At 38.5% G+C, this 27011-nt stretch overlaps 1 protein-coding gene and 1 pseudogene across 4 annotated transcripts in view; both read left to right on the top strand.

The window, feature by feature from the left end:
- Positions 1-27011, top strand: part of FCHO2 (FCH and mu domain containing endocytic adaptor 2) — a 136184-nt gene that overhangs the window by 30926 nt on the left and 78247 nt on the right. For all 4 annotated transcript variants that reach the window (XM_054684294.2, XM_054684296.2, XM_054684295.2 and 1 more), the window contains exons 3-6: positions 2910-2984; positions 3960-4101; positions 4194-4346; positions 19954-20058. In XM_054684294.2, the coding sequence (XP_054540269.1) occupies positions 2910-2984; positions 3960-4101; positions 4194-4346; positions 19954-20058 (475 nt within the window). The remainder of the gene's footprint in view (positions 1-2909; positions 2985-3959; positions 4102-4193; positions 4347-19953; positions 20059-27011) is intronic.
- Positions 4353-12859, top strand: LOC129143958 (CTD nuclear envelope phosphatase 1-like; annotated as a pseudogene).

Below are 27011 nucleotides of genomic sequence, written 5' to 3'. Positions count from 1 at the left end.
CTTGGATCTTGATTCTTAACTGCCCCTTAAGTTTTCTAATGCTTTTCAGTTACCTTGCCCCCACCCTCAACTTACCATGTTTTCTAAATTTTCCTCAGTGAGAAAAGTTTTTGTGTCAATAATCTTATTCACTATTACAGGTTAAGTATCCCTTATTTGAAATGCTTGGGACCAGAAGTCTTTTAGAATTAGGATTTTTTTCAGATTTTGGAGTATTTGCATATACATAGCAAGAAATCTTGAGCGTGAGACCCAAGTCTAAACTTGAAATTTGTTTATGTTTTATACACACCATATACTCATAGCCTGAAGGTAATTTTATACAATATTTTAACTATTTTTCTTTTTCTTTCTTTTTTTTTTCTTTTTTTTTTTTTGAGACGGAGTCTCGCTCTGTCGCCCAGCTGGAGTGCAGTGGCACCGTCTCGGCTCACTGCAACCTCTGCCTCCCGGGTTCACACCATTCTGCCTCAGCCTCCCGAGTAGCTGGGATTACAGGTGTGTGTCACCAAGCCCAGCTAATTTTTTTGTATTTTTAGTAGAGACGGGGTTTCACCGTGTTAGCCAGGATGGTCTCAATCTCCTGACCTCGTGATCCACCTGCCTCGGCCTCCCAAAGTGCTGGGATTACCGGCGTGAGCCACCGTGCCCGGCCTATTTTAACTATTTTTCTACATGAAACAAAGTTTTGACTGAATTTTGACCCATGACCTGTCATGAGGTCAGGTGTGGAATTTTCTGCTTTTGGCATCATGTTGGTCCTCAAAAAATATATAGATTTTGGAGCATTTCTGATATTTTGATTAGGGATGTTTGTTTGTTTATTTATTTATTTGAGAGAGAGTTTCGCTCTTGTTGCCCAGGCTGGAGTGCGGTGGCATGATCTTGGCTCACTGCAGCCTCCGCCTCCCGGATTCAAGCGATTCTCCTGCCTCAGCCTCCCGAGTAGCTGGGATTATAGGCACCCACCACCATGCCCAGCTAATTTTTGTATTTTTAGTACAGATGGGGTTTCACCATGTTAGCCAGGCTGGTCTTGAACTCCTGACCTCAGGTGATCTGCCAGCCTCAGCCTCCCAAAGTGCTGGGATTACAGGCGTGAGCCACCATGCCTGGCTGATTAGGGATGTTTAATCTGTACTGGAAATTGAACTTCTTTACCTTGCTGTTAAACTCACACATTGATATACTAATATTAACTTTTTTGGGTGAACAAAGTATTACTCTTGTAGTAATAGTATTTTAAAATGACAGAAGAGCTTAAAGGAGCAGGAAAGAGTCACAGTACTATCAGTGAGAGGCAGTTACTGTTAATATTTCCTTTTTGTTAGAGAGCTGGTTTTTGTGCAAATTTGGTTGGGAAAGAGTTTGGAGATTAGTTTAGATATTCTGAGTTTGAGGTGGTTCACATATCTTAATTATGTTTGGGGCAGTTAGATATTGAACAGGTGGGTCAGTGCAAGAGTAGTGTGAAGATCTGGATTTAGACATTAGAAGCAGAAAGTTGGTTGGACCAATCAAAGTAAATGGAGAGATGATGGTGGTTGTAGAATGTTCCCCTATTAAGGGTAGCACACATTGAGAAGAGCCAGGCAAAAGGTAAAACTGTAAGTTTTGTAGTGTTAAGAAGGCCAAACAGGCTGGGCGCAGTGGCTCATGCCTGTAATCCCAGCACTTTGGGAGGCTGAGTGGGGCGGATCACAAGGTCAGGAGTTTGAGACCAGCCTGACCAATATGGTGAAATCCTGTCTCTACTAAAAATACAAAAATTAGCTGGGTGTGGTGGCGGGTGCCTGTAGTCCCAGCTACTCGGGAGGCTGAGGCAGGAGAATCGCTTGAATCTGGGAGGCGGAGGTTGCAGTGAGCCAAGATCGCACCACTGTACTCCAGCCTGGGTGACAGAGCCATATTCCGTCTCAAAAAAAGAAGGCCATACAAAATGTGTATTCTGTATTTATAGGTTACATGTCTGTAGGATAATTTGTGTCTTTTAGAATTCTATATTTAATGGCTGTGGATGTTTTTTACGGAATAAAATCTCATATGCTAAACAGTAGTTATATAAAACACAGTTTTCTAGTGTGAAATATTTGCTAATATTTTAGATCTGATCACAAAATAAATTAAGCCATGAATGAAGTTCAGGATTTCAGACTTGATGATATATTTAGTTTTGTGCAAATGACTGTCATTAATCTCTTGTTCTATTAAATGTGCATCACAGTGTTGAAGAATAATAAAACTAAGTACAACAAAGAACTATTAAATACAAATGACACACTTATCACAGTGAATCAGCTTACAGAGACAGAGAGAATACAAGAAGTAGCACTCATGTATTTCCTGTTCAGATAAGCATTGGTACTAAAGATAAAAAGAGTTGTGATGCCATTAAAATTTTTTCTGTGGCTGAGCGTAGTGGCTCATGCCTATGATCTCAGCACTTTGGGAGGCCTAGGTGGGAGGATTGCTTGAGCCCTGGAATTCCAGATCAGCCTGGGCAACATAGCAAGGCCCCATCTCTACAAAAAAAATACAAAACTTAGCTGGGTGTTGTGGGGCATGCTTGTAGTGTGAGCTGCTCAGGAGGCTGAGGTGGGAGGATTGCTTAAGCCTAGGAGGTCAAAGCTGCAGTGAGCTATGATCATACCACTGTACTCCAGCCTGGGTGACAGAGCAAGACTCTGTCTCAAAAAAAATTTGTGTGTGTGATATAAATTATTTTAGTTCTATACCAGAAAGGACATTTGAAGATAGGCCGGAAATTCATGACTACATATATGTACTTATTTTTAACATGTAATTTTTGAGGTATCTTTTTGTTTTGCACTTTTAATTGTATTTTGATAACTTTGCTGTTTTTGGTCACTAAATAAGAAGTATTATGATGTGGATATTTGATTTAACAGAGCTACCATAGAGGAGGCATACTCCAGGTCAATGACAAAACTAGCAAAATCTGCAAGCAATTATTCACAACTTGGGTGAGTTAATTTCTTCCTCTTTTTCACTGTTTATGTAGGCAAAGTTCTTAAGGATTCTAGGTTCCTTTTGAGGACATAACAGTTCAAAAGCATAGTAAAATATATGCTTATTTAAAAGTATCTGTAAATATTAATATATTCTTCACTTGATAGAAAATATAATTGAACTTGCTGAATCAGTCAATGCAGTCAAAACTAAATGAAATTTATTTTTTCCCTTTTTAAAAACTAGTCATTCAATAGTGTTTGAGATTATAAATGTTATCTTATGCACATGCAATGTATTTATTCTAGTTGTCTGTAAGTTCCTATTTAAATTCTGTTGTAGTTTAACAGTGATCTTTAAAAACTCACTTAAGATAAACTTTATTGAAATGATTAAGATGCATTAAAAATGTCTCCTGTGATTTTATAGACTGTCATTAATCTTCCTTTTAAAAATTTGTATTAAAAATGTGTTCCTTGAAAAATGAAAATAATGAAAAGAATACATTTAAAATGAGATGTGCTCATTGCCATAACAATTATGGAAAGAATAATTATCTAAAAATTGGGCTTTTGCATGTTTAAATTCACAGAAACTTTATTTTTGATGAAGCATTTTAAATGGAATACTTGTTTTAAATTGAAGTTTGATAATAGTTAATTTTTAACAATAGACAGTGATAGAAAGGCTTCTGATACAAGTATAAATACTAAATCAATTCCGAAATTAATATAATTAAGAGGGTTAAGACTTGTGATAATGTAATTAACCCATTTCTATATTCCTGAGGTCCAAAAATATTTTAAATAACCAATGACAAAAAAAATTCAAGGTCAGTCTGTCAATCATTTTATTCATTATTTTAATTTCATCTTTTGCCTAAATAAAGTTGCCATATATACCACTATTATTTCCACTGGTTCCTTGTTAGAACCTTAATTTTCTTTTTTACTTTTAATAAGTTATTCCCATATTTTTTATTTTCTTAGAACATTTGCACCAGTATGGGATGTATTCAAAACATCTACAGAGAAATTAGCAAATTGTCACTTGGATCTTGTTAGAAAATTACAAGAATTAATAAAGGAAGTTCAGAAGTATGGAGAAGAACAAGTAAAGTCTCATAAAAAGGTATCAGTTTTTTTCTTGTTAAATAATTGATTGGTCAGATATTGAATACTTTATAGTTCAGTCATTTTGATGGATCATTTCATACTAAACAGACTAAAGAAGAAGTTGCAGGAACTCTGGAAGCTGTCCAAACCATTCAGAGCATAACTCAGGCCCTCCAGAAATCCAAGGAAAATTACAATGCCAAGTGTGTAGAACAGGAGCGTTTGAAAAAGGAAGGAGCTACACAAAGAGAAATAGAAAAGGTAATCATAATAAAAATTACATATCTGTGGTTTCAAAGCACCTTGACATACAAAATTGCGTTTAATATTTAGATCAAACTGAAAATTATCTCATTTTAAAGATGAAGACACTGTGCCTTACAGTCCTAGTGATTACCCAAGTAAAACACAGGAGATTTGTAAAGTATGTTATCTGTGGTAAATAGGTTAGCAAGCACTAAAAAACAATGATTGATTTGAGACGGAGTTTTGCTCTTGTTGCCTAGGCTGGAGTGCAGTGGCGCGATCTTGGCTCACTGCAGCCTCTGCCTTCTGGGTTGAAGTGATTCTCCTGCCTCAGCCTCCCAAATAGCTGGGATTACAGGCGCATGACACCACATCCGGCTAATTTTGTATTTTTAGTAGAGATGGGGTTTCGCCATGTTGGTCAGGTTGGTCGCGAACTCCTGACCTCAGGTGATCCGCCCACCTTGGCCTCCCCAAGTGCTGGGATTACAGGCATGAGCCACCACACCCAACCAAAAAACAATGATTTTTTAAATGTCAGTGACACATTTTCAGGATATTTTTGTAGTAACATAATTGAGGTAATTACTTTGTGTAAAATTTAACCATGAGGTAAAATTGTTTTGAAACAAGATTTTGGTATATTTAGAAAGATACAGGTACTTGCACATAAGCTTTAAATGTGTGTTGTGGTGATTTATTGCTGACTTTGAGCACATTTATGTAGCATTGTGGTAAACCACAACCTTTTCTTCCATTTATGTTTTAATGGAAAGTAGCTTTTTTTTTCTCCTTTTAAAACAGTTTAACCATTTACTTATTTGATGTGGTATATCTCACTTAAGAATGAGCCATGTGGAGTGATAATTTTGAAAGCTTTGTAAAATGTTTGAAATATCCAGTAAAAAAGGAAACCAAATTGTACCAATTGTATGATTATGACTATAAAACAGCTGTGTATTTATATACTTTTACATGTTTAAATGCACAGATACTTTATTTTTGATGAAGCATATTAAACGGAATACTAGTTTTACATTGAAGTTTGATAAGAGTTAATTTTTAACAACAGATGGTGATAGAAAGTCTTCTGTTACAAGTCTGAATAACCAAATCAACTCAGAAATTAATATCATATAATTAAATAAGAGGGGCTGTTACAAGACTTGTGATAATGTAATTAATCCATTTCTATATACCTGAGGTCCAAAATATTTTAAACAACTAACCAATGAAATATGATCTATGACTATACATGGGCAAAAAACTAGAAGAGAATGTGGAAAAATGAAAATAGGTGATTTAGAATTTGGAGCAATAAGGCACATAATCTCAGGACCTTCTGGGGACTGTGTCACAGATGAAAAAAAATGAATTTGGAGCAATATATTGTGTTTGTATAATAAATAAAAATTGGATTTGTATAATAAAAATTGGGAGGGGCCAAAATGAGACACAGTAAATTCATGGTTTGAAAACACCCTCTGCTTCAGACATAGCAATTATGAATAAAATATAAAAAGGGAAAACGAAATAACAGGGTCCAAAAAGAATAATATTTTATCTCTGTGGGCCAGAATAGAACAGAAATCCAAAATGGCACGTAGAGATTGATTATGCAAGCTGTTGAACTCAAAAGTCCTAAAGTAGGCAGTGGAATTTGGCTCTTACGTGGCAAAAGGGACTAAAAGCTCCCCTCTTAGGATGAGGTACAAAGAGCCTGGCTCATTGCCTGAAACTATAGATAGGGAGAAAAGAAGGCTCTTGGGTTGCTGACAAGAACTAAAGCCTTATTGAAAGTTGGGGATTTAGGGACACAGATACAGAGACACAATCCTGACTTGAAATCAAGCCAAGGAATCATTTCATGACTATTTTGGCCATATCTACAATATTCTTGCGGGGAAGTAATTAAAAATTACTTTCATAAGACTGAAATGAAATTGGGGCCTTGGAGGGGTGGCAGGAGATAACCTGAAAACTACTTGGGGATGGGTGAGCATAAAGTATAAAGTATAACACAATTCTAGGAGTTACCATTTATGTTTTATTCTATGAATGTTCAGCAGTACTGATGAAAGGAGAGAGAGAAGAAGAGAAAAGAGGGCAAAAAAAAAAACAAAAAAACTCCTATTCTGAATGAGCAAACAACCAAAATTGTAGCACACACCTAAGAAATCTAATACTAGAACAACCAATAAATTCAATAATTGGAATAAGAATTTACTGCAGATGAAATTTAAATTTATAAAAAATGAACAAAAACGATGTGTCGTGAGGATGTTCAAATAAATAAACATAAACTTACATTAAAGAAGATTAAGAAATTAAACGTAATGAAACAAGATCTACTAGATAGAAAAAACAGCTAATTAGAAAACTTGGAAATGAAAAATATGGTTATTGAACTTTTTAAAAAGCAATAGAGAAAAGAAACTTTAGACTTGATATAGTCAAAGAATGAGTTTTGAAGATAGTATGGAGGGACCTTACCCAGAACATAGTAGGAGTAGCAAACGTTACCAACATTCATCTAATACTAATTTCAGAAGGAAAAAATGGAGGAAATGGAAGGACAAGTAATATTTGAAGAGTTAACAGCTCAAAATGTTTCAGAATTGAAGAAATTCAAGAGCCCTCATATTGAAAGTACATGATAGGTATTAAGCAGGTTAAATAAATTCAGACCTAGACCCCAGAGAAAAAGAAAATGGGTATTTTTTTTTCCTCATATGAAATCAGAATGCATTTTCAATTGATGGTATTGTATAGTCATGGTTGGTAAGATAGCTTTTATGGTGTAGTTGAATTGCCTGTGCAAACTTCGTTGCATGATTGGACAGCTACAATGCTTTGATATTTCAGTTAACAGACCTTTTAAGGACCATTTGAGGAAGTAATGGCTTTGATTATTTTCTGAAAATCTTTTAGTGATACCTTTTGGTAAGATCAAGTGCTTGGAAGAAAACCTGAAGATAATAATGGAGCACTTTAAAGAAATGGTCTGTCAACTGACAAAAACAAGCAATGGGGAAAGGATTCCCTATTCAATAAATGGTTCTGGGATAACTGGCTAGCCATATGCAGAAAATTGAAACTGGACCCCTTTTTTACACCATATACAAAAATCATCTCCAGATGGATTAAAGACTTAAATGTAAAACCCAAAACTATAAAAACTCTGGAAGACAACCGAGGCAATACCATTCTGGACATAGGAATGGGCAAAGATTTCATGACAAAGACACCAAAAGCAATTGCAACAAAAACAAAAATTGACAAATAGGATCTAATTAAACGTAATGGTTTCTGCACAGCAAAAGAAACTATCAAAAGAGTAGACAGACAACCTGTAGAATGGGAGAAAATGTTTGCAAACTATGCATCTGACAAAGGTCTGACATCCAGCATCTATAAGGAACTTAAACAAATTTACAGGAGAAAAACAACCCTATTAAAAAGTGGGCAAAGGACATGAACAGACACTTCTCAAAAGAAGACATATATGCAGCCAACAAGCATATGAAAAAAAGCTCAACATCACTGATGATCAGAGAAATGCAAATCAAAACCACAATGAGATACCATCTCACACTAGTCAGAATGACTATTATTAAAAAGTCAAATAACAGATGCTGGCAAGGTTGTGGAGAAAAGGGAATGCTTATACACTGTTGGTGGGAGTGTAAATTAATTCAGCCATTGTGGAAAGCAGTGTGTGGCGATTCTTCAAAGAGCTAAAAACAGAACTACCATTCACCCCAGCAGTCCCATTACTGGATATATCCCCAAAGGAATATAAATCGTTGTACCATAAAGACACATGCATGTGAATATTAATTGCAGCACTATTCACAATATCTAAATGCCCATCAGTGACATTTGATAAAGAAAATGTGGTACATATTCACTGTGGAATACTATGCAGCCATAAAAAAGAATGAGATTGTATCTTTTGTGGGAACATGGGTGGAGCTGGAGCCCATTATTCTTAGCAAACTAATGCAGGAACAGAAAACCAAATATTGCATGTTCTCACTTATAAGTGGGCACTAAACAATGAGAACACATAGAGAGGAACAACAGACACTGGGGCCTACTGGAGGGGAGAGGGTGGGGAGAAGGGAAGGAGAGGATCAGAAAAAATACCTGTCAGTTACTGTGCTTATTACCTGGATGACGCATAAGCTGTGCACCACACCCCCGTGACACACAGTTTATCTATATAAGAAACCTTCACATGTTCCCCTGAACCTAAAATGAAAGTTAAAAAAAGGAAATGCTTTGTCAGTAAACAGAAAACTGAAAATAATTTGAAAGAAATAATCATAATACATATAAATGTATTAGACTCCTGGTGTGGTTTGTTTTCTGTTGCTTATGACAGAATACCTGAAACTGGGTAATTTTTTTTTTTTTTTTTGAGACAGAGTCTCACTCTGTTACCCAGGCTAGGGTGCAGTAGCGGCATCTCAGCTCACTGCAACCTCCGCCTCCCGAGTTCAAGCAATTCTGGTGACTCAGCCTCCCGAGTAGTTGGGATTACAGTCATGTGCCACCTCGCTTGGCTAATTTTTGTGTTTTTAGTAGAGATGGGGTTTCACCATGTTGGCCAGGCTGGTCTTGAACTCCTGACCTCAAGTGATCTGCCTGCCTTGGCCTCCCAAAATGCTGGGTGTGAGCCACCATGCCTGGCTTGAAACTGGATAATTTATAAAGAAAGGAATTTATTTTTTACAGTTATGGAGGATGAGAAGGACGTCTGAGGTTGAGGGGCCACATCTAGTGAGAGCCTTCTTGCTTGTGGGGAGTCTGCCGAATTCTCAGAAGGTGCAGGACCTCATATGAGGGGGCTGAGTGTGTTTAGGTCTCTCTTTGCTCCTTATAAAGCTGTCAGTCCTATTTCCATGATAATCCATTGATTCATGAACCGATTAATACATTAATAGATTAATCTATTTATGAGGGCAGAGCCTTCATGACCGACTCATCTATTAAAGGTCCCACCTCTCAATACCGTCACATTGGGGATTAAGTTTCACAAGCATTCAAACCATAGCAGCTCCTCTAATCATAGATCAATTGTCAAATTGAAAAAAAAAATCCTGTTGGCAAGGCATGGTGGCTCACACTTGTAATCCCAGCACTTTGGGAGGCCAAGGTGGGTGGATCACCTGAGGTCAGGAATTCAAGACTAGCCTGGCCAACGTGGCAAAACCCCTTCTCTGCTAAAAAGACAAAAATCAGCCAGGTGTGGTAGCGGGCGCTTGTAATCCCAGCTACTCGGGAGGCTAAGGCAGGAGAATCACTTGAACCCGGGAGGTGGAGGTTGCAGTGAGCCAAGATCACACCACTGCAGTCCAGCCTGGGCAACAAGAACGAAACTCTGTCTCAAAAAAAAAAAAAAAAAAAAATCCTGTTATGTATTTCATATAATGGGATACAATACAGTAGTTTAAATAAATATTACTCTTGCAAAGAAAAGGGGAAAGAATAGATTGAGTCTTGAAGCTAGGTGATGGATTCACGTTAAAAAAGAATGACATGTATTAACGTGAGTAAATGTAAAAAGCATAATATTGAGCAAGAAAAAGTTTCAAAAGGATGTGTAGAATTTGATGCCTTTTATATAACCTTTAATTCTCTGTAAAAACAGAAAAAAGCTATTGACTCTCTGCTTTCCCCCCTCCCTTCCCCCTTCATCCTTGCTCCCTCCCCCACTGTCCCCTTCCCCAATTAATCCTTCCCCTTCCCTCCTGGTCTCGGAGGACCCAATCCTAGCCCGACCTGTCTCGGCCCGCAACTTCCCCGAAGCTGTTGGTGCCACTCCCAGCCCATGTGGGCCCCCGCAGGCTGCCCACGCCTGTCCGCCAGCTCCCCGTTCCGCTGGGCTTTCCAAAACCTCGCCAGGGGTGACTTTCTGAGCCGCTTGCTCCATACCCCTCTCTGCAGCCTCTCCTGCCACTTAGGGCTGCCGTTACCCCTCCCGGCAACGGGGGGCTGGCGGAGCTGTGCCACGGGGGCCCCCGGGGCCGGCAGAGCAGGCAGTGCCAGGGTCATCAGGATGATGCGGACGCGGTGTCTGCTGGGGCTGCGCACGTTCGTGGCCTTCGCCGCCAAGCTCTGGAGCTTCTCCGCCCTTTTGCGGTGGCAGATCTGCATGGTAATTCAGCACCAAACTGTTCGATATGATATCATCCCCTTATCTTCTTGTCCTGGAATCAGCTAGGTGAAGAGGAAGATCATGGTGCTGGATCCGGATGAGACACTTATTCACTCCCACCATGATGGGGTCCTGAGGCTCACAGTCTGGCCTGGAATGCCTCCTGACTTCATCCTCAAGGTGGTAATAGACAAACATCCTGTCCGTTTCTTTGTACATTAGAAGCCCCATGTGGATTTCTTTTTGGAAGTCGTGAGCGAGTGGTGGGAGCTGATGGTGTTTATAGCAAGCATGGAGATCTATGGCTCTTCTGTGGCAGATAAACTGGACAATAGCAGAAGCATTCTTAAGACGAGATACTACGGACAGCACTGCACTTTGGAGTTGGGCAGCTACATCAAGGACCTCTCTTTGGTCCACAGTGACCTCTCCAGCATTGTGATCCTGGCTAACTCTCCAGGGGTTTACAGGAGCCATCCAGACAAGGCCATCACCATCAAATCCTGGTTCAGTGACCCCAGTGACACAACCCTTCTCAACCTGCTCCCGATGCTGGATGCCCTCAGGTTCACCGCTGATGTTCGTTCTGTGCTGAGCCACAACCTTCACCAGTATAGGTTCTGGTGACAGCTGCTCCCCCTTCACCTGAGTTGGGGTTGAGGGGAAAGGGAGGGCGAGCCCTTGGGATACCGTTTGATGCCCTGTCCAATGTGAGGACTGCCTGGGCAGGGTCTGCCCCTCCAACCCCTCTCTGCCCTGGAAGCCCTACACTCCACTTGGAGTCTGGATGGACGCATGGGCCTGGGGCCCTGAAGCAGCCTCACTCTAACTTCGTGTTCACACTCCATGTGTGAATGGAGTTCAGTCTGGGAGACAGGCAGAGGCCTAGGAGAACTAAAACAGTGTTTGTGGTGGAGCGGCAGGACCCGCCAGAGCCACAGATATACGGTGATCCAGGAGCCTCAAAGAGAAGCCAAGTCAGCTTTGTTGTGATTTGATTTTTTTTTTTTCTAAACTCTTGTACAAAACTGAAAAAAAAAATGCTATCTATATACAGGTAAAGTATTAGGGACATGTATGGGGACAGTAAACAATAAGCACATGATGGAAATTACTTGTGATGAGAATGTAAGGGGAATGGGACAGGAGCTGACCTTATTCAAAATAAAATAATTACTTTAAAAAATGTGGTCAGGCGCGGTGGCTCACACCTGTAATCCCAGCACTTTGGGAGGCTGAGGTGGGTGGATCACGAGGTCAGGAGATCGAGACCATCCTGGCTAACACGGTGAAACCCCGTCTCTACTAAAAATACAACAAATTAGCCAGGCGTGGTGGCGGGCGCCTGTAGTCCCAGCTACTCTGGAGGCTGAGGCAGGAGAATGGCGTGAACCTGGGAGGCAGAGCTTGCAGTGAGCCGAGATCGAGCCACTGCACTCCAGTCTGGGCAACAGAGCGAAACTCCGTCTCAAAAAAGAAAAAAAAAATGTAAGTCACAGGAGCAGTTTACTCTTGGTAGATACTATAACATTCATGCCCAACAGTGAATTGGTGTGGGTTTCATATCATTAATGCAAATGTCTATGATCTAAATTAGTTAAAACTATCCAGAGGGTTAAAGTACTGCTGGGTTAAATACCGTTGTCTTCTTTTTTGTGAACCCCAGTGGGCTCACCATAGTACCTAGTATGCCGTGACCACTCAAAAAATATATGATGACTAGCGATTACACATAAATAAATGATTCTGAGTCTTTTCATGTAAACCAAAACAAGTTTAATATAATGATTTAGATGCAATTAAAGGATTTTTTTTTTTTTTTTTTTTGTCTAGAGATGAGGTCTCACTGTGTCACCCAGGCTGGAGTGCAGTGGTGGTATGATCATAGCTCACTGCAGCCTGGAACTGCTGGGTGCAAGCGATCACCTCACTGCCTCAGCCTCTCGAATAGCTGGGATCACAGGTGTGAATCATCAGGCCCGGCTCATGATTTCTTTTTTATTAAAATATTGAGCAAGAGTGGAGCATGTAGTTGTGTCCAAGGGTTGTGAGTTGGCTAAAATTCACCCTGTGCTTCACAGGGATGGACTTCAGTGGGATGGACTACTCAGAGGAAGGGGTGCTTTTTTCTAATTGGTCTCCTCAGAGGTGGCATCTCTGCTTGTGATATTAGATATTGTTAGTGGGTTCTCTGATTTGTAATATATTTTAATCCAAGTCAGTTATTTTGGCCTATCATAAGGTTTTTATTAACAAGAATGTAGATTTTTTTTAGAAGTCATAGGTCTTTGAATAATTTTTTTGTGACTTAAAAACGTAAATACTATAGGTGTTATAACATAATTTGGTTATCTCATTCACTCATTCACAGGCCTTTTTTTTTTTTTTTTTTTTTTTAAGATGGAGTCTCGCTCTGTTACCCAGGCTGGAGTGCAGTGGCACGATCTTGGCTCACTGCAATCTCTGCCTCCTGGATTCAAGCGATTCTCTTGCCTCAGCCTCCCAAGTACCTGGGATTACAGGCATGCGTCACCACGCCCAGCTAATTTTTGTATTTTTAGTAGAGATGGGATTTCACCTTGTTGGCCAGCCTGATCTTGAACTCCTGACCTCAGGTGATATGCCCGTCTCAGCCTTCCAAAGTCTGAGATCACAGGTGTGAGCCACCACACCCAACCACAAGCCTTCATTTTTATAAAACACCACTTAGTAGGTACTCATGTTTGTGGACTATTGACTAAGTACTTATTTTATATGTATATACTGGCTTCATGGATTGTACTATAAAAGTCATAGGCACTTAAAATGTTTTTGGTAGTATATTAATTTATAATGCTAAGGAAATGAATAAAACTTAGATTTGTTTTATTATCATAGGTAATGTATTAAAGCCACTCTTGCTTATGAGAAGAAATGTAGCTATTACTTTTAAAGCACAGTTTCCTCTTAAGAACAAATGCTCCAGCTTCCCTTTTATTTTAATTAATTAGTGAATTAATTAACTAGTGAATTAATTTTTCAAGACAGGGTCTCCCTCTGTTTTCCAGGCTGGAGTGCATTGGCACAATCACGGCTCACTGTAACCTTGAACTCCCAGACTTAAGCAATCCTTCACCTCAGCTTTCAGAGTAGCTGGGACTACAGGCATGTGCCACCATGCACAGCCAATTAAAAAAAAAATGTTGTAGGCCAGGCACGGTGGCTCATGCCTGTAATCCCAGCACTTAGAGAGGCCGAGGCAGGTGGATTACCTGATGTCAGCAGTTTGAGACCAGCCTGGCCAACGTAGTGAAACCCTGTCTCTACTAAAATACAAAATTAGCCGAGTATGGTGGTGTGTACCTATAATCCCAGCTACTCAGGAGGCTGAGGCAGGAGAATCTCTTGAACTGGGGGGGTGGAGGTTGCAGTGAACAAAGATCACGCCACTGCATTCCAGCCTGGGCAACAAGAGTGAAACTCAGTCTCAAAAAAAAAAAAAAAAAAAAAAAAAGGCTGGGGGCAGTGGCTCACGCCTGTAATCCCAGCACTTTAGGAGGCCAAAGCGGGTGGATCACCTGAGATCGGGAGTTTGAGACCAGCCTGACCAACATGGAGAAACCCCATTTCTGCTAAAAATACAAAATTAGCCAGGCGTGGTGGTACATGCCTGTAATCCCAGCTACTCGGGAGGCTGAGGCAGGAGAATCTCTTGAACCCAGGAGGCAGAGGTTGTGGTGAGCCGAGATTGTGGCATTGCATTCCAGTCTGGGCAACAAGAGTGAAACGCTGTCTCAATAAAAAAAAAAAAATTGTAAACACAAGGTCTCATGTTGCACAGGCTGGTCTCAAATTCCTAGTCTCAAGCCATCTTCCTGCTTCGGCTTCCCAAAGTGGTGGGATTACAGGCATGAGCCACCACACCTGGCCCAACTTCCCTTTTAATAATGACTATAAAGATTGTCACTTTTTTATGATGAGGCCATTCAGTTTCTATAATTCTACCTTAAGAATTTATAGCATTCCTAACTAAGCATAATATGTTATTTAGAAAGTTGTTTTGACTTAATAATTTAGTATTGTGTAGCTGTTTCTTATGAAAGATGATTCTTGCTTTCAGAAAATATACATGTTTCTGGTGGGGCATGGTGGCTCATGCCTGTAATCCCAGTGCTTTGGGAGGCCAGGGTGGAGGGATAACTTGAGGCTGGGAGTTTGGGACCAGCCTGGGCAACGTAGGGAGACCCCATCTCTACAAAAAGTTTTTAAAAAAATTAGTCAGTGTGAGATCGCGCCATTGCATTCCGGCCCAGGCCTACAAGAGCAAGACTGGTGGCACATACCTGTAGTCCTAACTACTCAGGAGGCTGAGGCAGGAGGGAGGATTGCTTGAGGCCAGGAGGTTGAGGCTGCAGTGAGCCATGATTGCACCACTGCACTACAGCCCAGATGACAGAGCGAGATCCTGTCTCAAAAAAAAAAAAAAAAAAAAAAAGAAATGAAAAGAAATTTATTAGTTAGTGCTTCTCTTGTCAGTTTTCTAAGATGCTTCTCTATTTCTTTTTTCTTTCGTTTTTTTTCTCCCTATCATCTTGTATTAAAGATGCTTCTTAAAGTTGATTTGTAATTTCCTTAAGATTCTGACTCTGGCATATCAATTTTACCTTTCAAGAGTGAGAGCTAGGCTGGGCATGGTGGTGGCTTATGCTGGTAATCCCAGCACTTTGGGAGGCCAAGGCAGGAGCCCAGGAGTTCAAAACCAGCCTGGGCAACACAGTGAGAGCCCATCTCTACAAAAAAAGAAAAAAAATTAGCCAGGCATAGTGGCACGTGCCTATGGTCCTAGGTACTTGGGAGGCTAAAGTACTTGAGCCCAGTAGTTTGAGGCTACACTCTAGCCTGGGTGACAGAGTGATAACCTGTCTCAAAAAAAAAAAAAAAAAAAAAAAAAAAAAAGAGCTGATTGGAAAAATATAAGTCAGAACTTAAAAAGAGTACCTTCTTTCTTCATGCTTTCAAATAAGATAAATAAAATTTTATAATTTCCTGATATCAGAGGGTACGCTTCATAAAACTTCTTTGTTTAGAATTTTGATTTAGATCCAGCCGTTAACCTTTGAGATAAAGATAATAGTTTTATAGCCAGAAGTAGTGAACAAATAAGTGCTGAATGTATAGACCAGGATTTATAGTGAGAATATCATGAGAGGAAAAAAAGAAATTTATGAAAATATGCTGGTGTAAAAGCCTTAATGGTTTTATCCCTCTTGACTCAGTAGAGATTTGAGTAGCAAAATTAGTTAGAATTCTAGAGACTACGTGAGTATAGGAAGATGAAATGATTCAGGATCTTCCCTCCATCTCTTAAAGGCCTATAATGTTTGATGCATAGTGTTATAAAATAATTTCTTTGTTTATACTTTAGAAATACATGTCTTTTATAAGTAGTAATGTTCCTCCATGTAGTCATCCTTTATTTCTATTAGGTTATAAATTTCTTGTTAGTGAGAAGCTATCATTGCATTGTGCATAACACAGCATATATATTTACTTGGAAAATAATCATAGCAAAATATTATTTGAATTCTTCCACTTCATTAATATAATAAAATTAGTTTGAGTTTATTTTAGCTATAGGCTTTAGAATAGATGCTTACTTTTAAAAATGATTTATTCAAATATTTTTCTGATTTGCCATTATATCATGAAGTGATAATTTGCATGCAACAGTAAATAAATGTTTAGTTCCTAGCCTATCACTACGCTGGGAACTATGAATGTTTTTAAGGCTAAATACATGTTATTGTTTCTGTCTTCAAGAAGCTTTCTTTTTCTTGGAGAGCCAAGACATATTAAATAGTACAGAACAAGAAGTTAGAGAGAGGGTTGAATGGTAAGTTGAGAAGGTGTGGTATCTTATTTTGTACACAGTCTATAAAAAGAAAACCTGCTAGGTGTTTGTCTCAAAAGAAATTGCTTTTAAAATAAATTTATTTTTTAAAAAGTAATTTATTTCACACAATCTTTCCCGTTTTATTTTTATGGTATTTGTTTTTTTGTTTTTTGAGTCAGGGTCTCTGTTGTCTGGGCTGGAGTGTGGTGGTATTATCATAGCTCACTGCAGCCTTGAGCTCTTGGGCTCAAGTGATTCCACCTCAGCTTCTTGAGTAGCTGGGACCACAGGTGTGTGCCACTGTGCCTGGATAATTTATTTTATTTTATTTTATTTTTGGAGAATGGGGTCTTGCCATATTGCCCAGGCAGGTCTCGAACTCCTGGACTCAAACTATTCTCTGCCTCTGCCTCCCTAAGAGCTGGGGTTACAGGCATGAGCCACTGCACCTGGCTTATTTTTAAAAATTTTTTATTGTATTTTATTTTTTAAAAATTTTTGTAGAGACAGGGTCTCACTTTGTTGCCCAGTCTGGTCTTGAACTCCTAGCCTCAGGTGATTCCTCCTGCCTTGGCCTCCCAAAGTGCTGGGATTATAGGCATGTGCCACCATGCCCGCCCAGTAAATTACTTGTAAAAGTGTATGCACAGTCATTATAATTAGGTATTTTTGGAATTTTCCAGTTTTATGGGTCTCCTTTTGACTTGTAAATATCTGTATTAGGAATGATCACAACTTGTCTTTATCAATAGCTGGCATATAAATTATTAAGCAATAATTTAATGAGCAGCAGAGAAAAAGAAAAAAGTAGGTATCAGGATGAGGTATTAGGAACAAGCAAAGAAGGGGCTTTCAGTAGGGTTACATCATTATGCTAGGCTGTGTCATTGAAAATCACTCTGAAGGCCCAGTGCGGTGGCTCATGCCTGTAATCCCAGCACTTTGGGAGGCCTAGGCGTGTGGATCATTTGAGTTCAGGAGTTCGAGATCAGCTTGGCCAACATGGTGAGTGAGACCCCATCTCTACTAAAAATACAAAAATTAGCTGGGCGTGGTGGCTTGCACCTGTAATTCCAGCTACTTGGGAGACCGAGGCAGGAGAAGCGCTTGAATCCGGGAGGCGGAGGTTGCAGTGAGCCAAGATTGCACCATTGCACTCCAGCCTGGGCCACAGAGTGAGACTCCATCTCAAAAAAAAAAAAAAAATTCACTCTGAAGGACTGTAGGTTGTTTGATTGCTCTTATACTCGCTGAAAATACAGGTATTAGAAGAACAAACTAAAATTTATTTGCATAAAAAAAATCCATAAGGAAACCCAGATTAAGCATGCCATTATAATTGTTTTTAAAATAAATTCTAGCAAACTTGGTTATCTGGGTTTCTTGCGAAGGTACTTGGTAAACTCTATCCATTTCATTTAGCTGTTACGTATTTGAACAGGGTCAGGATATTAGAGGATTCCAGTAACTGGTATAAAATAATGTCAGCTGTGTGGAACTGGGAGAAGAGTAAAACAAAAAAAAATCTATAGGAGCAAACTAGAAAATTGTTACGGGTTTTAGTCACTTTCGCTAGGGATAGACAGCTCAATACAACTCAGTAACTCGGATATATCCTTATATTACAGCAAAATATGATGATGTATTTTCTTGATGATATTTCTTGTTAGAAACCATAATAAAAGCAGGCACTATTTATTTTTAAATTTAACTGTATGCCAGACCCTATTCCAAGCATTTTGTATAACTACATTTCATTACTACTACAGCTTTTTTTTAAAAAAAGGTGATATTGTTCCCTTTTTAGTAATGAGAGAACTGTATAAATTTCTAAGACAAGGTCAGATGGGTAGTGCAGTGCTGAGATTTCACTTTCCTTGGTTTCAGTTACCTACTGTCCAGTACAGTAGAATATTTAGAGAGAGAGAGACCGTATTCACATATGATGTTATTACAGTATGTTGTTATAATTGTTATATTTTATTAGTTGTTGTTAATCTCTTACTGTGCCTAATTTATAAATTAAACTTTATCATAGTTATGTATGTATAGGAAAAAACATAGTATATAATACAGAGTCTGTACCATCCATGGCTTCAGACATCTACTGGGATCTTAGAATGTATTCCCCATGGATAAAGGGGCAGTAGTGTAAACGGTAGAGCCAGAATTTCAGTTGAATTTCTTCTGGCTCCAAAATCAGCTTTGTTTATGTTCCATGGTAAAGTGGCATCCTATATTCTTTAAGAAGGCAGGAAAGTACATAACATATATACTTAATATAGTATAAACAGTTACATTTTAGAGAGAGTACAGAGTTGCTTGTTTAGGGAGTAGGACTATATGTACCTCTTACCAAACCCAAACCTCAGGGTAAACCCAGTTTTCTCTTTGTAGTTTTTTGTTTTTAGATTCCTGATCATGGCTAAAGATAATTACATATTGGTACTGATCGGCTTTAAACAAATTAAGTGTTTTACAGCTTTCCTTGGACTTCAGTGGCACTTAGCAACACTTTTATTCATCTAGTCATGAGCTCTTGCATCCTCCACAATTATGGTTTGAAACTTTTTTTGTTCTCCTTAAGCTCCCAACCTACCCTACTGTTTCTCACTCATACCAGACCCATCTGTTACCTCGTCAAGAAAATGGGGATTTTTATATCTTGAAATCCTATAGCTTGTCTTTCTTTGATCTCCTTTAAACTCTTTTTTAGTCCAACCACATCACTCCATCTTCCTGTATCCAAGTTGATCAGGCCTTTGAGAATATTAAGCTTCTTGATAGCTGTGTATCTGCTTCAACCTACAAACTACACATAATCTTTTCCTTTCTCAAATGCCTATCTTCTTATAATTTACCTTAACTTCTGTGGCTGTGTTACTTTATTGCAATTTCTGTTTATGTATAGGTTGTACAGTACTGCTTAATATGTTTTTTTAATTAAATAAGTAACTTATAAAACCAGAACTATACTATTATGGTAACAGTTTCGTTTTTTAAGTCTTGAAAAAATAGGCAAAGATTAAAAACAAGTTTCTGTATTTGCTGGAGCATAATGGAAGCTGAGAAACATCAAGGAAACCAGCCTTCACAACTTTCGAGATAGGTTTATAGTTTATAGATAAGTTTAATCAGACATTGAATGAAATATATGTATGCTGTGGTGGAGGAAAATTCACAGCTGCGAAAAGGAGTGTCAAGCACGTTCTGGTGGTATTGTGACATTTTTGTATATTGTCTGGAAGTTTCTCTCCAACAGTGTGTTAACATATCTTAGTAACACTGTAGCATTATAATGTAATTATGCAATCTTAGTCTGGGATTTAAAATGAGAGTATTTTAACTTTTCAAAGCACATTCCATCAAACAGAAAAGAGAATCAGTGTTTACTTCCTGACTTCTTGGCTGACTGTAACAACAACAATAAAAAAAGACTAAAGAGGGCCTCACAACAAGTATCAAAGTAGTTGTATGTCATATTGAACTCTTAAAATGTATTTTAATTTGTTATTCATATTAACTTACATTAGGAAAGAAAAAAGGTCAATGCACAGTTAAAAGTTTTTTTTTTTATTTTATTACAGGCAGCTGTTAAATCTAAGAAAGCTACAGATACCTATAAACTCTATGTGGAAAAATACGCATTAGCAAAAGCTGATTTCGAACAGAAAATGACAGAAACAGCTCAGGTTGGTATTTTAAGGCTTCAGATTGAAAACAGGGCATTTATATTTGTGTATATTGATTAATTTTTCTCTCATATAATTTTTTAGTGTTGGAAGTTTTAAAATGCACAATCTCAATTTGTTAATGATGCTGTTTTAAAAATACATGTCGCGTTTTGGAGATTGAGGACCAAGATGCAATAATTATAATGTCATAAGGAATTATACAGGTAGATCAGAAGAGCCTGTTTAAAGGTAATTGGGGAAACTGAGGGCATTGGTACATGATGAAGACAGTGCTTAAGAAGCATTAATAAGAAAACTGGAAGTGACTTAGTAATGAGGCTACGGCAGTCAATACAACCCAAAAAATCCCTGGTCTCAAAGAACTTACATATTAGTGAGGGAAGACAGACACAAATGTCTGCCATCCATTAGCTTGGGATAAATTATATTTGGTGTAGTGTTCTCAGAACCTTAATTAAAGGCCTCGTTTAAGGTGGCTGCCTTTTAGGAATCATACCTGACATTTCCACTCTCCGCTGCCCCTGCTTCTTGTCCTTTTCCTTGTTTTATTTTCCTGCTTAGCACCTATCGTGATCTTACATACCAAGAATTTTATTCCTGTATCAGTCAGGTCAGAGTAAGTATGCTGTGGTGACACAAGGCCCCAGAAATCTCAGTGGCTTACAATATCAAGGGTTTATTACTTTCTCATGCTGCGTGTTCATTATGGGTTGGCTGCAGCTGTTTTACATCGTCTTCACTGTAGTCCTGAGGCTGGTGGATGAACTCCTTTTTGGAATGTTCTTAGTTATGTCTAAGGGGCCAGAAACATAGTGAAGCACATGAGTTCTTTTACCTATATTTTTTGTCTGTTTTTCTCCACTAAAATTTAAGTTTATGAGAGCAAGGATGGATTTGTTTTGTTTACTGCTATATCCTCAGCTTTTAGAATAGTTCCCAGATCATATTAGGCACTCAGTTAATATGAAAGAAGGACTTTGTGAATCTGAATTTTTGGACTCTATGTCCTCATTATGTCTTCCCACTTGAAGTAGTGAACAGCTCATATCTTAGAAAGCGAAGTCTTGCATACTTGTGTGCATGTATGTGCATATCCATCTTTACCTACAATGGCATAGACTCTGTTAGGTGCTGGTGTGTATACAGTACATCTGTAAATAAGACAAATATCTCCGTGCTTGAGATGGTGTTTACAGTATAGAGGAGGGAGGCAGACATTAAATACATGCTTAAATATAAAGTTATAAATTATTATAAGTATTGCAAAGGAAAATAATAGGCTTCCATGAGATAGAATAATAGCAGTGACTTAATTTGGATTAGGGAGTCAGGAAAGGCCTTTTAAGATAAGTGATGTTTAAAACTGGAACTTGAAGAGTGAGTAAGAAATTAATAGGGCAAGAGCGTTACAGGCTTTGGGGATCATGAGTATGAAGGCCCAGAGGGTATAAAAGAACTTACATTCTGGAAAGTAAAAAATGCTTACTAAACCTGAGTAAGGGAAAATGGTAGTGAGAAATGAAGTTGAATTGATACACAAGGACTAGGTTACATTAGGTTGGTGCAAAAGTAATTGCAGTTTTTGCCATTACTTTTAATGGCAAAAGAATTTAGGTTTTCTTCTAAGAGCAGCTAGAAGCCGCCTAAGGGTTTTAGGCAGGGATGTGACATGATCTGATCTACATTTAAAGATAATTCTGGCAGTTTTGGGAAGAATTGATTAGAGTATGTCTAAAGGAGAATCAAGAGTCCAGTTTGAAAGTCAGTATAGTAGTCAGGTGAGAAGGATGAGGGCCAGCGTAGTGGTCTTGGAGAAGGAGAGAAGTGAATGCATTGGAGATGGCAGGGATAGGATGGGTTGAGGAATTCTTCGGAAGATCAGGATCCCTTCCAGGTTTTAGCTTGTTAAATCTATGTGGAGAGAGATGAATGGGGAAGATTAGATGAAGAACTGTTAGTTTGATGGAAGGAAGGGATCAGATGTTCAATTTTGAACATGTTAATTTTAAGACACCTATGAGATACATAATTGGTGACATCAGGAGGGCAGTTTTGGAGGAGCCAAGTAATCTGGGCTGGACATAATGTCCACAGTTCCTTATCCACAATTCTGAATCCGAAGAGCTCTGAAAACCAAGTATTTTTTTTTCTGTGATTTATTTGACAACAAAACTTGACTTGAACTGTTATGAGGCTATCTATAGTCTTTATCCTACGTATATTTTCCTTTAGAAATATTAATGTGTTTGATAAACAGATGCCACTACAGATCCTGCTAGTAGTATTATGAATGAGGTATATGGCATTCTAAATAATACTATATATCTTTATTTAAAAAACAAGGGAAGAAAAGGAATTCCAAAACTCGCCTGGTCCCAAAAGTTTTGAATAAGGATTATCAGACCATATAAAATAGGGTGTTGTCAGTACACAAAGCCATGATGACATCACTTTTAGAGTGTGGGGAAGAAAGGGCCTCAGGGCCAAGCTCTGAGAGACTCATTATTGAGATTTTAATAGAGGAAGCCAAAGAAGAAAAAAGAAAACTGGAAGTGTAATGTCATGGTAGCTGGAAAAAGAAGCTTCAAGAAAGAAGGGTTTAGGTAGTTGTCTTAAATAAGCCTTCAAGTCTAGTGAGATAGAAAGTTGCAATTTCTGTAGCAACTGAGGTCATTGCAGACTTCAGCAAGTGCTGTTACGTCTTTTAAATCATTAGGAGCACACATTTATAAGGCAGTTATTGTTGATATGTTAATTTCACATTAAATGGTTAGTCTTTATCAGCTAAGCATTTGCCGTTTCATTAATTTTTAAAATTGGAATAAATAGAGTTTGCTATAGTCAGAGTTTTTTGTTTGTTGATGTTACTTTATAAAAAAGAACGTTCAGCTCATCTTTCCATTTCCTTTTCATGTTCTGCTTCCTCATTACATTTTTTTTCAAAATGGCATTTTAATTGTTTATCCTGCCTTTCTGGTTTTTTTGTTTGTTTTTTGTTGTTTTTTGAGACAGGGTCTCACTCTGTCAACCAGGCTCGAGTGCAATGGCACGATCTTGGCTTACTGCAGCCTTTTTGCCTCCCAGGCTAGTGACCTTCCCACCTCAGCCTCCTGAGTAACTGGGACTGCAGGTGTGCACCATCATGTCCAGCTAATTTTTGTATTTTTAGTAGAGACAGGGTTTCACCATGTTGCCCAGGGTGGTCTTGAACTCTTGGGCTCAAGTGATCTGTCCAACTCGGCCTCCCAAAATGCTGGCTGGGATCACAGGCACCGTGCCAGCCCATTCTGCCCTTTTTAAGATGGGAACATTAATTTATTTGAGCAAATGTGTGACCATGCTGCTTTTAAATAAAGATGATGGCATACTTTACTAATGTATGTGTATTTGTTCTTTCTCAAGATCTTAGAGATCTCTGTTTCTGTCTCACCCTCTCTTTCTGTCATACTCTACAGCTGCAGAATAGGTTAATTATTGTTTCTTCATAGAGAATAGACTTTAATTTGGGTTAGTTTAGAAGGGAAAGTAATCCTTTTACTTCTCCACTTAACTGTTTTTCCAGGCCAGCTGGGTTGACCAGTCTCAGTGGGAAAGAAAGAACCTGACAGTATAGTGAGAATCAAATTTGGGTGGTAGGACCTATATTTACTAGTGGGAGAAGATCATTGAGTCTCTAGGGTGAAAGAGGTTAGAATTTAGATTATTTGTGATTTAAGTTTTTAAAATTTAGGTTTAGAATAAAAATGATTGAAATTGTGACTTTTTATGCTCATGCTTTTACCACTATTAATTAATGAGACACTTGAAATAGAATATGGAGATTTTGTTTACTTTAAAGCAGTGAGATGGCTAGTTTATGGAAACTTTGAGATTTGTTAAGCAGTACCCTCAGATTAAAGATTATTAGGATTAGCGTACTTTTATATATCTTTAGTGGCTGAGAAGATAGTGTAGCCCTGTGTCGCTTAACAACAGGGATACACTTTAAGAAATGTCGTTAGGCAATTTTGTCATTGTGTGAACATCATAGAATGTACTTATGCATGGCCAGGCATGGTGGCTCACGCCTGTAATCCCAGCACTTTTGGAGGCTGAGGCGGGCAGATCACCTGAAGTCAGGAGTTCAAGACTAGACTTGCTAATATGTTGAAACCCTGTCTCTACTAAAAATACAAAACTTAGCCAGGCGTGGTGGTGCACCCCTATAATCCCAGTTATTTGGGAGGCTAAGGCACCAGAATTGCTTGAAATGGGAAGCAGAGGTTGTGGTGAGCCGAGATTGTGCCACTGCACTCCAGCCTGGGTGACAGAGTGAGACTCTGTCTCAAAAAAAAAAAAAAAAAAAAAAAGAGAGAGAGAATGTACTTACTTACACATACCTAGATGGTGTAGACTGCTACAGACCTGGCTATATGGTTTAGTCTGTTGCTTCTAAGCTACAAACCTGTACAGCCTGTTACTGTACTGAATACTGTAGGCAATTATAACAAAATGGTATTTGTGTCTTTAAACATATAAAAGATATAGTAAAAATCAGTATAAAAGATTAAAAATGCTGCATCTGAGTAGAACACTTATGTTGAATGGAGATTGCAGGACTGGAAGTTGCTCTGGTTGAGTTAGTGAATGAGTAGTGAGTAAATGTGAAGGCCTAGGACATTACTGTACACTACTGTAGATTTTATAAGCACTGTAGATTTAGGTTACATTAAATTTTATTAAAAATTGTTTTCTTCCTTCAATAATAAATTAACCTTAGCTTATTGTAACTTCTTTAGAAACTTAAAAAAATTTTAAACATTTTGACTCTTTTGTGATGACATCTTAAAGTAGAAACACATTGTACAGTTGTACAATAGTATTTTCTTTATATCCTTACTCAATCAGCTTTTTTTCTGTTTTAAAATTTTTATTTTTTTTTAACTTTTTAAATCTTTTTCCTAAAAACTAAGACACAAACGCACACAGTAAACATGCGCCTACATAGGCTTAGTATCATTAGGATTGCTCTTTTATCTCCACATCTTGTACTACTGGAAGGTCTTCAGGGGCAGTAGCATGCATAGAACTATCATCTCTGGCTGGACTTGGTGGCTCACACTTGTAATCCCAGCACTTTGGGAGGGCGAGGTGGGCAGATCACTTGAGGTCAGGAGTTTGAGACCAGCCTGGCCAACATGATGGAACCTCATCTTTAATAAAAATACAGAAATTAGCTGGGCGTGGTGGTACGCGCCTGTAATCCTAGCTGCGTGGGAGGCTCAGGCATGAAAACACTTGAACCCGAGAGGTGGTGGTTGCAGTGAGCTGAGATTGCACCACTGCCCTCCAGCCTGGGCAACAGAGCGAGACTCCATCTCAGGAAAAAAAAAAAAAGTATCGCCTATGGTAACAAAGCCTTCTAGAATACCTCCTGAAGGACCTGCTGGAGGCTGTTTTACAGTTATTGTTTTTTCTAAGAAGGATTACACTCTAATAATAAAAAGTGTAGTTTAGTAAATACATTTACCAGTAACATCATTTATTATCAAGTATTATGTGCTGTATATTATGTGCTATGCGGTACTTTTATGTGACAGGCAGCACAGTAGGTTTGTTTGTATCAGCATCACCACAAATGTGAGTAATGCGTTGCACTACGTTATGGCAGCTATGATGTCACTAGGCAATAGAAAGTTTTCATATCTATTATAATCTTCTGGTACCACTGTCATATATGGCATTAGTTGTTGACAGAAATGTCATTATGTGGCTTATGACTATACTTTTAAAAATTAATGTAACAGGCTGGGTTCGGTGGCTCACGCCTGTAATCCCAGCGCTTTGGGAGGCCGCGGCAGGTGGATCACGAGGTCAAGAGATTGAGACTATACTGGCCAATGTGGTGAAACTCTGTCTACTAAAAATACAAAAATTAGCTGGGCGTGGTGGCACATGCCTGTAGTCCCAGCTACTCGGGAGCCTGAGGCAGGAGAGTTGCTTGAACCCATGAGGCAGAGGTTGCAGTGAGCCGAGATCGCGCCACTGCACTCCAGCCTGGCGACAGAGCGAGACTCCGTCTCAAAAAAAAAAAAAAAAAAAAAAAAATTAATGTAACAATACATGGGAACACAGTGAATTTGAAGTTGCAGGGAGTAAAGTGCCTATCTAATTTGTTCAGGAAAGTTCGTTTATGTATACTCAAGCATTTGAGACTATATCCATTTCCCATTGCTGAATTACTCTGAGCTTAGTAGTCACTAATTTTGAGGAATTGTGATAGTTAGCAGTGTGCCCCTACCCCCAAAACCCCACAGTTTCAAAATTGCATCTGAATCATGCCTTGAGTTTCTCTGTGGATTTATATTTTAAGATATTTCTAAATAAATAAAGATCTGCCTTGTTGAGTGTAGCTTTTTCAAAAGGGAATGAAGACAGTTTCCTCGGAATTAAGGGTCATTCAAATGAAATTAATGGCTACCTGTCTGAGAAAATATCTTGTTTATTAAATTGCTGAAATTTAAGTTAAGGGCCATCCTTCTACTAAATGCTCCTCAGTTCTTGATCCTCAGTTCTTGAGAGTAATTCAGGATCTTGAAATACTGGTACTGTATTCTCATTGACTTGGTCAAAATTAATCAATTACAAGTATTCCATTTTAACTCTGCCATTCCTCATAAATCAAATTGATTCAAGTTTTTGGGCTGTTGCAATACTGCCGAAACTGTAATTTCACCATTCTGGATTTTTTTTTTTTTAGAGGTTCTTACCATTTACACATTAGATATCATTTGGTGATTTCTGGTCACCAAAGTGACTGAAGAAATTTAGACATTAAATATAGGGTCAGGGAATTAAATTTGATAAACTAACAAGAGAAAAATAGTAAGGCTTAGGCCCATTCCTTAGAACTGATTTAATTTGGCAAAAAATAGATAACCAGGTTTGTACAATAGAAATGACGAATGTAT

The sequence above is a fragment of the Pan troglodytes genome, chromosome 4, assembly GCF_028858775.2.
Source record: "Pan troglodytes isolate AG18354 chromosome 4, NHGRI_mPanTro3-v2.0_pri, whole genome shotgun sequence".
In the NCBI taxonomy this organism is placed as follows: Eukaryota; Metazoa; Chordata; class Mammalia; order Primates; family Hominidae; genus Pan; species Pan troglodytes.
This window is presented reverse-complemented; position numbering and strand designations above follow the sequence as displayed.